At 40.1% G+C, this 15,399-nt stretch overlaps 1 protein-coding gene across 1 annotated transcript; it reads left to right on the top strand.

The window, feature by feature from the left end:
- LOC111236399 (potassium voltage-gated channel subfamily F member 1-like) lies at positions 1–1,845 on the top strand. Its single transcript, XM_022765106.1, has one exon. It carries the CDS (start codon positions 1–3, stop codon positions 1,498–1,500), a length of 1,500 nt encoding a protein of 499 aa, XP_022620827.1. The 3' UTR covers positions 1,501–1,845.
- The last annotated feature ends 13,554 nt before the right edge of the window (positions 1,846–15,399 follow it).

Raw genomic sequence — 15,399 nt, 5'->3', positions numbered from 1 at the left:
ATGTGGGGGATCCAGAGGACGCGATATGCGGACTGCAACGGCTCTGAAGCCAGTGAAGAGACAGAGATTGTTGTTAACATCGGCGGGGTGAAACAGGTACTGTATGGGGACGTGTTGAATCGCTTCCCGGACACCCGGCTGGCAGAACTGGTGGACTGTTCACTTAAGTCTTCGGAAGAAATATCTTTACTATGTGACGACTACGACCCTGACAGTGGAGAATTTTATTTCGACAGAGACCCTGAAGCATTTAAATGCATAATTGAGCTGTATTATTATGGGGAGATTCACGTGAAAAGAGGCATCTGTCCAATTTGTTTTATGAAGGAGATGGAGTTCTGGAAAATTGGCTCTGATTTCCTGGATGAATGTTGTAAAAGCCACCTAAAGGAGGTGGAGGATGAACTTGCAGAGATTGCAGAGAAAGTGAGAACTATCCTGGTGGACCGAGAGGGAGATCCGTCTGCAGGGGGCTGGCAGCGCTTCCAGATGTGCCTCTGGAGGCTGATGGAGAAACCGGACTCCTCGCTGCCTGCGCACATAATCGCTATAGTTTCTTTCATCTTCATCCTCATCTCCTCCGTGGTCATGTGCGTCGGGACCATCCCCGACCTACAGGTGGAGGACTCGGAGGGTAACCTCGCAGAACACCCGACTCTGGAGGTCATCGAGACGGTGTGCATCGGCTGGTTCACCATCGAATACCTGCTACGTCTGATCTCCTCGCCTAACAAAATGAAATTCGTCATGGCTTTCATGAACATCATCGACTTCATGGCGATCATGCCTTTCTTCGTGGTGCTGATTCTGACCTCCTTCGGCGCTGGAGTGTTGGAACTGGCTAATGTGCAGCAGGCGGTGCAGGCTTTACGCATAATGCGCATCGCGCGCATTTTCAAGCTGGCACGCCATTCCTCTGGACTCCAGACCCTCACATCTGCCCTGAAGAGCAGCTTCAAAGAGCTCGGGCTGCTCCTCATGTATATGGGCGTGGGAGTCTTCCTTTTCTCCGCACTGGGCTACACTATGGAGCAGAACCACCCGGACACCTTGTTCACCAGCATCCCACAGTCATTCTGGTGGGCTGTGATCACGATGACCACTGTGGGCTATGGAGACGTCTACCCGAAGACCACTTTAGGCCGGTGTAACGCGGCCATTAGCTTCTTGTGCGGGGTGATCGCCATAGCGCTGCCCATACACCCCATCATCAACAATTTTGTCCTGTTCTACAACAAGCAACAGGTGCTAGAGACTGCGGCCAAGCACGAGATTGAACTGATGGCGCTGCGCTCCGGCGCTGGCGAGCTGAAGGCTGCACCCGGCGCCCATAAACATGTTTGTGGTGCAGGGGTCTGGGAAAACGCCATGCGCTCCTGTCACAGTGACACATACATCCCCTTACTGAAGGATCCCAGGGGAGGGGCGGGCATGCCGACCCCCAGCAAGGACACGAGCTTTGAAAGCACAGCCGAGGCCACCGAATATTTTGTCTCATGAACACTAATGACCCTGCAGAATTTGAGAAGACTCTGCAACAGATACACAACAACAAAACATCAAACTAATTATTCATTTTTAACTTATTTAAACTCAATCCGCCAACTATGGGTTAATGATACATAATGACTTGACATTGTAAATAGCCTATGGCCTCAAAGAAGATATTGCTCCTGTTAAAGCCACATATGTGTGAGATATTGACTTGATGAGCTGTGCCTTGGCGCAGTGAGTCCCTGTAGGCTGAGGGGTACTGTTTGAACAGTCAGTACACCGATTCCCCCATGTAGACTTCTTATATAACAACCCCCATCCCCAACCCTCACACTCATACTGTAGACTGCATTGTAGCTTATTTCTGTGTACAGATATATATATATATATATATATATATATATATCACAATGGATATATCACAATTTTTTTTTAGATGATAAAGATATGCAGCAGAAATGTAGATATCCCATGATAGGTTCATGAGGGATCACAACAAAACTGAAAGAAAAACTGAAGATGTTTTAAAGTGATCGAGAATTATAATGGTATAAATTTCACCAAAGTCTCTAGTGAACACTACAAATACTTTAAAGATACACTAGGGTGGTGGAAAGGAAATATTAAGCAACATATCATCAGGACTGTTTCTGTTTATGCTTGTGATCTTCTTGGTATCAGTGTATTTTTTGTAACTGACACATTATGATTGTGAGGTAATATATCAGATATGAAACCGCTCTGCGCAGGATTGTTATAAGCGGTGATTGTGTCAGTGTCCTGCAATTCTACTTAGGATCATATTGCTAGCTCTGGGAGCTCAAAAGCTTCGTTGGCTGCAGGACGTGTTCCTATAACAGTTTTAAATTTTGCAGCAGCCATCACCGCTCTGCTCCTCCCCGGAGGTTCAGTGGAATAAACTTGACCATCAACGGGTGAGGTGACTGAGCAACAGGCTGGAGATTAAAGACAAATAATCCTAGCAGTTTTGTTATCAAACTTCAAAATGAGGTTTTCAGAGGACAGGCTAGTTAACCTGAAAATCTGGAAAGTACCAGACAAGGAACCCTGATGAAAATATAAATAAAAATATTAAAGAAAACATCATTGATTCATCAAAATGGCAGCGTGTCAAGGCAGCAGGTTATCAACATAACACCGGAAATGTAAGAATATTAAGAGGGCTGTATCTGCCTGTCAAACATTTATCTTAATGCATTACTACTTTTATTTTGATGGAACTTAAAAGGAAGATGTTTTTCACACTGTTTCACGCCCATGATTTAAAACTGAACTAAATTGGCCTAATGGGTGCTACATTTAAAGGTTAAATTTTCACAATTTGAAAGCTCTCAACTCCAACACCATCAGTCTGAGTGACACGAAACTTGCTGCACACACTGAAAAATCCTTAGAAACTACATCAGTTGGCACAGTACAGGAGCTATAATTAATATTTGACATGTTTTAATTCAAATGTCCTGCCTCAGATGTCAATGGTTTGATTTGACTGTAACCTGGAGGGACGATCTATGTCAAGACTGTGTTTCTGTGCCAAGTGTTATTTTGTGAAAAGTTCTGAAATGAGCGTAATGTCTTGGAAGTAAATACATGCCTTGTGCACAAAAAAGTGATGTTTCCCTCTGTAAATGAGGTATACACAAAGAGGATGGGGTGGGCGTTCGTAGCGTCAGAGCCTCACAGTGAAATGGTGCCATGGAAGAAGGTTTCAGTGGCTGATGGGTGGATATATATATGCTTTCAACTCATGGGTTAAATTTCTCACTAAACTGTGTGTAACATTTTCATATTTAATCAAAATCCTCCCAAAGATTGAATCCTTTCCCCGCCTTAGCCAAACTGGACAGCAGTTTTCAACTCATATTCCTCCACAGCAAAAATGAACTCAACTTGTCATGTTCCAGATTTGAACTGATTTTAAACTAGTTTTTATTTTACACTATCAATTATATAAAAGTGAATATTGTTACAGCGTTTTTTTTTGTTTTGTTTTTTTTAAATCGAGCAGACAATCAGTGTTGAAGTTGGTTTTTGTAGCCTAATACCAGAAGCTGGACATCTCAACCAGGGAATTCATTACTCAGCAAATTTTCACAGCTATCCATTAGCCTACTATCCATTATTTTTAAACTGTTTCAACCATTTATTTATTACTTTTAGCTAGGCTAACTATTTTATCCATTAGTTTTAGCTAACCGTTAATGCATTGCCGTAAGATGACCATCTACATTTAGCTAACCCTTTGTCAATTACTTTTAGCAAACAATTGTATCTATTTATATTATTTTTAAATACTTTAAACAGTTTATCTATTAGCTTTAACCAACAATGTAATCTGTTTACAGATTAATAGTTGAATAGTTAATCTCTGAAGCAGTTGGCTAGACATTTGCCAAAAGCAACAATGAATAAATGACTGACATAGTAAAGTAACATGTTAAGCTGTACATATGAGTATTAATGGATAAATGGCTGGAATATTCAAAAGTAATACTTCGAGCTAGAAATTTTAGCCTTGTTTTCATGCAGTCTCACTTGCAACAGGTCTAATTAGGTCTAAATCAAATTGTAATTTTTACATTTTTTTTTCAAATTAGTTTAGCAACTCCACAATCTTTTCATACCCCCTAGCAAACTGCTACATAGCCCCTGAGGTACAAGTTTGCCTAGTTGGGTATGGTGTACAGTAAAAGCTGCCTAAACTTACTGTAACTGTTACCTTCACTTCAACCTGTGTAAAATAAGTTTTCAGTTACTGAAAAGGTTGAAATGGTACGTTTTGTCAAAATACAATTACAACAAAGGAATGTCATCTTCACATTTAATTTTTTTATACTGAATTTGAAAACACAGATGTTTTGTTGGTTATGGGATAGTAAAAATGTGTTTGGCCTGATGAGGGAGCTAAAAGTTAAAGTCAAAAATGTAAAATTTGAACTATTGTAGTTACTACATCATCTGTCACCTTTAGATGGAATGAAGAGGGGTGATACATCTTACTGCTGAGTGTCTGCATCAATCACTGCGACAAGATGTCAGTTTGTTTTGAGCAAGAGGGCACTGAATCAGTATTAGCTATACCTCCTCAGAAATGTTTTTCCTCTGAGCTCCGGTTGAAGTTATGCTGCCTGAAAGAAAGATCATGAAGGAGGTCAGGCAGGACTCTACAGGCTGTCCACCCACACACGTCCTATACAGGACTCTGCTATCTCTCCTGGCCAGCAGCAGATTCAAACATGTCAAAGCCTGGGAGAAAGGCCTTTGTACACACTGACAGGTGGAGCTGGAATGTCAAAGGCATGCATTGTGTAACAGAACAATGTTCCTCCAGCAGACGCACATGCAAATACACATGCATGTTCAAATTTAGATTTACAAGCATACACACACATTGGCATATACAAACACCCCCCCCCCCCTCCGCCAACGCCTACCTAGAAGTACACACAAATAATTGCACGCACGCACACACGCACGCACGCATGCAGTGACCCGCTGTGATCTGCTGGCTAATCACCAATTTTTTCACCCACATGTTGGTCATCTGTGGCATTCAGTGGGTGTTCAAGATAAGAGGTATTCCTGAGCATTTACACAATATTGTGCTCGTCATTATCCTTCCACCAAAACAGTCACAATTATTGTGAGAATTTCCAACTAGCTAATGGTTGTTGCTACTCACTCAATACATTTTTCTAGATGGTCACAGTTGTTATCTCCTGAGACAGTGTTTTGAGTGACGAAGGGTCTATTTTTTCACCACTCTGAAGATAAGGTGGGCAAGCCTGCTTTACTTGACACACACAGTAACGACTTTGGATAAAAAGTCGTCTGATGCTCGTGCACGTGGCAAATTGATTCCTCTGTTCCTCTAAATCTTCTAAACAGACTATAAGGATTACAAATGTTGTAGGTGTATGCTCATGGGAAGTTCTTTAAAACGCACAGCTGACCATTAAATTACTTTTCTGTTTTACTTCCAATGGTGTTTACATTGTTTCACTGACATTTTGTTCCACAGTTAAGGCGCAGCGAGGGTGGAGAAGAATAATAAACCATAAAAAGTCTTCAGCACGCCATGTTTGTTTCAGTATCATACTGCTGTGTGACCACTTCAATATTTAATTAAATCTGGTGTTGAATCGAGAATCATGCTAGAGATATAGATATATAGATATATAGCTAGATATTTAGAGATGAGTGTCACAAGTAGAGTTTGCGTGTGTTTCAAATAATCAAAGCAATTCCTGAAACTCATGTATCCCATCCAGCTGACTCTCAGCTATGATTTTTTTCTGGTGACGTACTGGCACATTGGTATTGAGTTACATCCAACCATTTCGTGGACAGCACGGACACACAGAGACTCGCTTCTCCCATTTCCTGTCTCCCTCGACCTTTAGGACAGGGATCTTCTTTTACTCACGTCTCCTGTCTAAAAATAAGGGAATCCCTGTGGGTATCCTGTATACAAATGGCAGAGACAAATAAGAAGTTCAAGACAAACAAAAGATTATTTTGAAGTACATGTATTTTGTGTGCACAGCTGTTAAAAAAAAAAAAAAAAAAAAAAAAAAAAGTTGTCCACTTAACTTTCCACTGTTTCAGAATTTGGTATTACTAGTTGGCAAAGTTGTAGACTGGCATATCAGATATGGTGGAAAGTCCAAAGGAAAGAGAAAGAAAGAAATCCCAATGAAGGAACAAAAAAAACAAAAAACATGAGCCATTCAAAATACATGATGGATAAATATTGCTCTCAAGACCACAGTAAAAGCAGATCTACCCTCAAAGGGTACAAATGGGATATTTTAATGGATTCATATCCTGGAGAAAATGGTCAAACACATTCATTTGAATACGAATGTGTATGCATATGGCAGCTCACCCCTTAGAGCACTATCTCTGTTTGAGAGATATTTTCAGCTGCAGGGGAGGGAAAAGGTAATCTCCCTCATGTCAGATTCAGAAGAAGAAGAAAAACATGTTCCAGGAGCTTTTTTTGTGCGGAATGAGTTTTATTTTTTTTCAGCAGAAATGTTTAAAACACTGCGTAGGTGCACCCTGGAGCACTTTGATTCAGGCGGAGAGCTGCATAAAACTGCATGACAATAATTACATAGATTAAATATGACCTTCTACAAAATAACAGAATAGTACGATGCACTGGGCCCACTCAACCCGGATACAGGTATATATCTTTCTTTTTCCCTTAACCTTATCACTTCATCCACATCTTTTATCTTGCAAAATGTTCTCCTGCAAAATCATCACGTCCGCCTTTGAAGGTCTTTAACAATGCGGACCAGACGTAGCTGGGAGAATTTATAGAACCTGCACAATATAATACACTTGCATTTGGATAATCAAATAACCTGTGTCCAAGTCAATGTATTGTTTTCGATGCATTACTAAATGGCCCTGCAGCTGACTATGCCAGAGCCTTTTACAATGAGAATGTTAAGTGTTAAACAATAAAATCAATATGCGCCTCTGCAAACTAAACACAGACCAACGAAGATGAAGTGCAGCTTTCTGCAGTTTACCGACACATTACCCCTGGAATCATAAAAAAGGAAGGGGAAATATAACTGCCAGGGCAATATGAGAAAAGTGTTTTGCCTTTAAAAGAGTTCTCACTGGTGAGACAGTTCCTTTTTCATCTGAGGGACTAATAGAGAGTGATGTGTTCGGATGCAAAGATTTTACTTCTGCAGAGCTTGAAGAGAGATGCAAGAGAATACTCAATGATGGTAATGGGTGCAGTGATACTGAGGTGTGTGTGCACATAGTGAGCTCACCATTTAACATAAATCAGTTATGAGTATCCTAATGGACTACTGCAGCAGTTTATTACCGTTTATTTTTTCTTTTAATGAAAATAAGGATTAATGTTCAGAGAATCCCGAGTGAAAAATTAAACTGTGATAGATTTTCTCAAAAATATGGCCTCCATGGATGTAATAAACCTTTGAGTCTTTCTCTTTCTAAAACCCATTTAGCTGAAAAGAAATAGAAAAGAGGAAAATAGAAAGTGTGTGTTCTGGAGTTCAGCACTACCTTTAGTCCCAGTGTAAGTGTCTTGTGATTTGGCAGAGAAGTTATGGCCTCATTCTTTTTCTTAGGTTCTTAGCTGAGAGGATGTTACAGTGCCTTTTATGTGAAAGAAGAGACCCGGTGGTTCTGGGCCACCGCAATTTAATGCTGAGCCTCAAGGAGGTGATGTGGCCTCAGCTCAGTGAAAACATCTGCGGAGGCTCCTACTCAATACGTTTAGTGACATACCTGCCCTCCACCAGTCCTCCACCAGTCCTCCGCTGCTCTAAGAACAAGCCAAGTATCTGTGAATAAAGGCTCATGGGAGAGCGTTACATCAGATCTCTTCTAGAAAATACCTGTCTGATCAGATTCATCTGTGATACTGTATATGTTAAACCAAGGGGAGCGACAAACTATGAACCCATTATATTCATTTAATCTATTATAGTCTCTCATTATACTAGATTGGATTTGATAATTATTGTTTTTCAGGCGCCTGATATCGAAGCATCTGTTATTGATTGGCCCACACAGTCGGTTCAGGTACAACAATTAATTGAAATACTCACTATATTATAGTTCATTACTTGTGAATATGATAGTTTTGTTCCTTTAATTATACCACACTGGGTCTTAGGTATACACTACAGAGCTTATAAAAACAATATACCCGACATTATCATGTTTTATTGTATCATAACATTGAATCATGGGGGATTTGATGAATTTTTCTTTTTACACTGATCACAGAAAAAGACCCTTTAATATCAAAGTGTCTGTAAGTCTTCCTTTGTAGTAAAGCCATAATGCTGACCAAAGGGTCCACATACACTAGAACATAATAAAAATAATGTCTGCAACAGTAATGATTTAGGTGACTTATTAAATGAGGCGAATATTGTGGAGATCAGTTAAAATGGTCTTTTTCTGTTGACAAGTGTTAAAAAAGAAAGAAAGAAAAGAAAGCCACATCAAGTTAAAGTGAAATTCTAAAATATGAATAAGAAAAACCTACAGACTCAGCTTGTGGTGAAGGTCATGAGTGTGAGGCGGCGTGATTTCCCTCAGGCTTCGGTTGAACCGAATTCACTGAGGGCAGGAAAATAATGTGGAGTCCCTTCTTTACATCCCACTGTTAGTCTTTCAGGCTGACACTGGTGAGTGTAAAGTGAACACTCATTCAACATATACGAATATGCAAATTAAAAGTCAGAATCCTATTTGTGTTGTTACCCATTAGTGAAGGTCTATTGTATTGTGTTGTTTGAATTGTCATTTAGTGTTGGCGGACTGTGTTTTGTGTTCGTGCTTTACACATTACTGTTGTGCTGACTGCTTTGATCAGGCCTCAGCAGTCTGAAATAACAATGCTTCACATTTCTACCATGCACATTCTCACAGATGAACTTGGGCACTGAAAGCTTAGTCCACTGATGGCTTCAAATAACTTGTTCAAAGCAAAAGCTTGTTGAAGCAGCCTCTGTATATTTAAAAATCAATCCATCAGTTACGTGGGGGTTTTTCCACAAAAGAATTTAATTAGAAGGTTATAAACAGCAACAAAAGAAAGAAACAGCTCTCCTGAGCACCACTGCCTGCATGATAAGGAGCTAGGACTGCCTCTGCTTGTGCTCTCTGGCACAAGTTGTTCTTTCTTTCCCCTCAGTCACTTAGTTCATGTCCTTCACTGACGGTGCCCACTGCAAAAGTGGCTTACTAATGGCGCATTACACTGCATCAGCCATGTTCTAGTTGGCCCTGTGTCACCTCTGCTGATAAATGTATGGGCATCTAATTAAGGAAATTGGCCTTGAGAGACCAAAGCCATGTCGATAGATCTGACCTGCTGGCTGATGCACTTGCCACTGCTGATTATCTCATCCAGAGACAATGATGTTTTATGGAGTGGAACATCCTTGCCCCGCTGTGGCTTGCTACAATGATTACAATTAATTCAGGATGGCAGGTCATAAAAACAATATTTAGTGAGGGTGTTATCAGACCTATAGCTCCTCTATGATGAAAGATTTATCTCTGTCACAGAATAACTCAAACATGCATTTTCCATATGTCAAAGTCTGACAGCTTTCCATTATAGTAATGTGCAGGCTTGTCCAATCCAAGTGAAGTTTCATTAAAAAATGCGATATATATAGATATACGTATATATCTATATATATATGTCTTATGAAAAATGTAACAAGCACATCCAGAAAATTGACTTCTGCCACGAAAATAAAACTCACTTTTGAGCCATGAACTCTATATCGAGGGTTTCACTCTCAAAACAGCAACATGTAAGAAGTGTAATGATGTGTGCTGGAAATAGCAGAAGCAAAAGTGCAAAAAAAAAACCCCCAAAAAACACATCACATAGCATCTTGAAATGAAGCTATAAATTTGGAAATGCTGCAGAACTACCAATTAAATACTGATAAATTATTATTTTCTGTATTATTATTTACTAAAACAGATATTTGGAGAAACTTTAAAGCAGCTAATTGTTGTTATGTGCCTGAGTTTTTTTTATGGATTACATAAATGAGATATAACATGTTAACTTGTGATCTTTCGACATGCTGGTATAGATTTTGCCACTGGGTCTGCTTCCAGTCGTTGTGCTAAGCCAAGATAAGCCAAATGGCTGCTGGCTGTAGCTTTGAATTTAATGGACACGCATGGGAGTAGTATCAATCTTCTCATCTAACTCTCTGCCAGAAATTTAATTTCCCAAAATGTCAAACTATTATTATAAGAATGAAGATAGAGCCAGGAGGCAGTCAGCTTTGCTCAGCTTACTGAGCTTGTCAGGAAATAGTTCTGACACCTTAAATCCACAAATTGTCATTTTTACATTTCTGTTTGTGCGCACATTAAACAAAATGAGATACAGCTTATGTTTATTCATGACCGTTAGAGGTGCTGGTACTTTGGACAGGGTCAGGCTGGCAGCTGTTTCCTCCTGCTTCTTTACACAAAGCTAAGCTCATTGATTTGTGGATCCAGCTACACACATTTCTAAAATAACTGGTTACTAAAACAGCTCTTTGCAGCAGCTTGTCAGTAGGTTGTTAAATGAATGCCTCAGCCTGTAACTATTGTTTTTCTTAGCTACTTCATTTCAGCCCACCCATGGAAACAGTTGCCCTGATCCCCTCTCTTCACTCATCTGTGACACATGACCTTCGTGAGTGGCCTCTGCCTTGTTTCTACATGCTGTGAACAAGTTGCGCTGGCTGCAAGGCACCTCTGCACGGCTCCACGCTGACCACCCCAACAACAGGTGAAAGGTCTGTTATAGCACTGCATAAAGCCCCTCAGGACAGATGGAGCTAGATGATAATCCATATGAGCTCAGTGTGAAAGGATGTCAGTGAGCCGACATAAAAACTTATGGCAGTGGATGTGAGGAGTCACCGAGGAGATTTAGACGTCAAGCTGTGATGAAATGCCATGTCCTTGTCTTTTGTGCTTTTGTCCCCTGCGTGGGTCAATGTGGGCGAATACAGGCAATGTGCAGATCAATCTGCCATCCGTGGAAAGAAAAATTACAGAGTAAGACAGAAAAGGAACAGTGGTACACGAGTATTTACAAGAAAGATTTTTTCTCTCACAGCAGCCTCAGATCAAAGCTGCGGGGATTGTGCGCAGTCTATCGCTGCAGTGGAATATTTACATAGTTATTACAGAGTGGATGTATAGTCTTGGGGGGGTTGTTTGGGGGGGGGGGGGGGGTAGCAGAAGTTGGGGGGAGGAGCAGAAGATGTTTTTAAGAAGGCAATGTGCATGTCAATGGGAGATCAGGGCTGCTGTGTTTCCTGGGGGCGGGCTAATGAAGAAACACAGATGTGGATCCTGTATACATGTGTGACTTTTGAAAGACGAAATAAAAGTCCTTTCATCATTCATAAGCATAAGCAAGAAAATGCTATTCAGTCAATATATACTGATGCTACAGCTTTATTTGGCCAGTGTGACCAGTAGCTCACGGTGGCTAAGTGTTACACTAAAATCCTTATTGTCATAAACTGCCAGTTCATTCAAACTGCAAAAAAACAAACAAAAAAAAAGTACAATGAAGATGAATAAAAATTGTTTTGTAATTCTCACAGCATTTTAAAAAAATTACAGTAAAAAAAATGAACTGCCAAAAGCTTTCATCGTCACAATTTCTGCAGAAAGTAGTTCCAATAAAAACTGACTAGAACTGGGTCTGTGGATTAGCTGGAGTAGAGTAACAACGACACTGATTACGGATGGAGATACTAATGAATTATTTGAATGTAATTTGTCAGTGCAGTGAGCACGGAAAAAGAAGGTCTATTCAGCTCCATTGTGTTGGTTTGTAGACAGATACTTCAGTGACTCATATTTCAAAACCTGGACAAAGAAATCCAAAAATATCTAACCATTTACGTCAATTATAGCCTGCCACTGGAGGTAAGAGAGAAAATGTCTTTATGTAATTTGGGTGAAACTTGAAACTTGTCTCTTTGCTGGTGCTTACATATGTTGAATGTCCAGTCTGTCTTATCACGCTGCTGTCACTGCTGCTTTATGTCCTCCATCATTTTGTCACACCATTAAGTTGTTGTCATCTTGATATGTTTCCATTTTTAATTTTTGCTTCTTCCAAAAACGAAGAAACTCTTGAAAGTCTTGTTTTTCAATTGCACCTCCGTAATTACTACTCCTGTCAGTATTTTCATCTGTGAACAAAGAGATTTTGATGGATAAATAGCTTTTATATTTCTTTGAAGGTTAATGTGTTTTACATGTGGTTCCTGCCTTTCTCTGTGTGTCTTTGGATATGGAGGGAGCCTCCATCCAAACCCTTATTCCTGCAATAAAAAACAGCCTAGATTTGTGGCAGTGTTAAACGCAGGGTCCATCTCAGAAGAGCCCCCTAATAGCCTATTTCCCTGGAGAGCACGGGAGGCCATTTACAACAACCAATCATACAGTAGGGAAGCAGCCTCACTCCTCTTTGCCAATAATGAGATAATGCACAAAGGCAACAGCACATTCCTTTCCCCATGTTTATGTTGTCAAGTAGAGCGATGATTTATGAGCTGGAGAATGAGATGAATAAAATGCACGAAGGATTATGATAAATGAAGATGCAGGTTAATGCATGGGATCATGCTATTTTTCCACACTCACCACCTTCAGCTGCATATAGTAAAACTGATTAAACATGCTAGATGAGCGCTGTGAGCTGCAAAGCATGCTGGTCCTGAACACGCACAGGTTTGAGGACATAAACAAAATACTGTCAATTGCCAGTAAAAATGCGTGGGAAGGTTGACAAAGGGCTCAGTGGAAGTGTTTTACTGTTGTTAAGTGCTCGCATGGTAATGGCCTCAAGCTTGTGAATGCAGCCACAGTGTGACTCCTCTCACCCACCTTCGGGTAAGCTTTTAATGAGTCTAACAACCTCTTTTCTTATTTCTGCCTGAGCTCAAATGCACACATAATGGGAGAAGGTGAGTGTGACCTGTGAAATATCAAGGTTGAAGAACAAAGGTGCAACACTGCAGTGCAGATAAAGAACAGATGTGTCTATTGATGGATGTGTATTTTGTTAGAGGGGAAAATTTGTCTTGGGATTTTCTTTTTTGTGATTAATTACACCTCAGTCCACAAGAGTGACACTTGGGGCAGTTTTAGAGGAATGGCTTATAAAGACACTATTGTGAAACATGACAAGACTATTGAGTAAAACCAAATTTTCAGTGGTGGAAGAAGTATCCAGGTCTAAGACCGTTACAAAATAATAGCCAAGAACAAAGTACCTATTTTAACTCAAAGCATTTTTCTCTAAGTCTGGATAAAAGAAAGAAGACTGACTATTGGTTTCACATGGGAAATGATCAGCTGTCTCCTGTGTGAAAGCTGCGTGTTGTGTTGACCCATCCATCCACCCTAACCTCCTCCTGATGCGGTCTTTGTCCCTCTACACACTACATCACCTGACATCCTCCTCCTTTGCTCCCGTCATAATTTCTCCAGATGTTAGAGGTCGCTTAACAATAAAACATGACTGTGGGTCGTAATAACCTGCTTGCACGGACGATCTTTGGAGCCTCAAACCAACCAAATCTTTAAGTTTTTTTTTCACACAAAGCTTTTAAGTGACAGTACTTTAAAAGTACTCATTATGCAGAACGGCTCCTTTCAGGTTCTTATTATGCATATATTATACTGAAGGATTCTCATCACTGATGCAAAACTTATTCTATAACAATGAATCATATTTTATATAGGCCTGTCAGATGTTTTATATGTCAAATCCTTGTCTAAAAAGTAACTAGTGTTTCCAATAAATGTAGTGTATTAAAAAGTAAAATATTTCCCTTAAAAGTTTTGTGGCATAAAAGTATAAATACCTTAAAATAGAATATGTACTTTGTAACTTTCCGCCCACTGCTCATTTTGGATTGAACTGTGAACTACAATCAAGCAGTTTCAAAGTTTATTGATGAGCTAAAAAGAAAATATTTTCAAAACTCTTATTGGTGCAGAACTAAAGTTAAAAAGAAGCAAACACTGAATTGAGTTTATGAAAATGTGAATTCGGAGACATTCTGTGTAAGTGGATTATGACAAAAATGTCAAATAATTACTCCGCAATTGCTGCTAATGAGCAGCTATCAAAGATGGCAATATCTCCATTATTACAACACCAAGTCAGAAAGGCCACATTCATTTTCAAGTGCGTGAAAACCTTGTCTGTGACCTTTTTAGATTTCAGTGTCAGTCAGCTATCATTAGCCGACACTATGGCGGCGTGCCAGAGAGCAAGCCCCATTCCTCCATACTGATCAGGGGAGGAAGCTTCACCCTCATGTATTCAAGGAGCGGCGCGCCCACTATCGCACAAACATCAGTGCTGGAGGGTGCAGGAGCAGATGGAGATTAAATGTCTCGGCCAAAGAGCAGCAATAGTTGTTAAGGTAGAGGAGAGTGGGCTTCACTTCCCCCAAAACAGATGTTTCCATCGAGAGGGGATTTTTATAAGACGGAATAAGGATTCGGACCAGCAATCTGTTCACAATCCCTACCTCCTCGACCTTAAACCTCCAGGATACAAAGAGGTAGAATGAAAGACATACATCAAACCTCTGAGGTTTTCCTTCCACTCTTTGGGGAACATTTAGGAACAAGATTTAATTTTCATAAGTAACAGCCTCTAGAGCAGGCAATGTTTTATATTTTATAAGGGTAATAAATTACAGTCCCGTGCACTCACTGTGATCAAGGCTCGATGACAAGAGTGTGTGGGCCTATAGAAGATATATACACTAACTGTATGAGAGAGAGAGAGAGAGAGAGAGAGAGAGAGAGAGAGAGAGAGAGAGAGAGTTGTTTAAACACATTCAGAAGAGGTCAGCTGGAAGACTCTTGCATTGCGCTGCCCACACACTCCCACATGCTCAACATCATTAAAAACAAAAGGGCATGACTGAAACAATGCTGCAGTCTGTGATGCAACAAACAACAAGTGAGGCAGATCTGTTGGAGTAAGGATTCACCGTAAGAATCTCAAAACACACCAAGGAAGGAGGGAAGAGTGCTTTCATTTCTTGCAGTTAATTGCAACCACCATTTATTTTCATAGTCTAAAATGCTTGGATTATACTTTACAGTCATTCAAAGAGGATTCAAATCTAATTTGTCAATACTTTGAATTCTATTCTTTTACCTTTCAGATCTATATAATCATAATACACCATTATTCACATTTGCTTTCACACATTTTGGCTGGAATCTGTTTGCGTTTTGAAAATATACTGAGTATCTTACGCCACCCAGTGGGCTGGACAATATCCAAACAATGACAGA

The sequence above is a fragment of the Seriola dumerili genome, unplaced genomic scaffold (assembly GCF_002260705.1).
Source record: "Seriola dumerili isolate Sdu_G_001 unplaced genomic scaffold, Sdu_1.0 BDQW01000025.1, whole genome shotgun sequence".
Taxonomy (NCBI): domain Eukaryota; kingdom Metazoa; phylum Chordata; class Actinopteri; order Carangiformes; family Carangidae; genus Seriola; species Seriola dumerili.
This window is presented reverse-complemented; position numbering and strand designations above follow the sequence as displayed.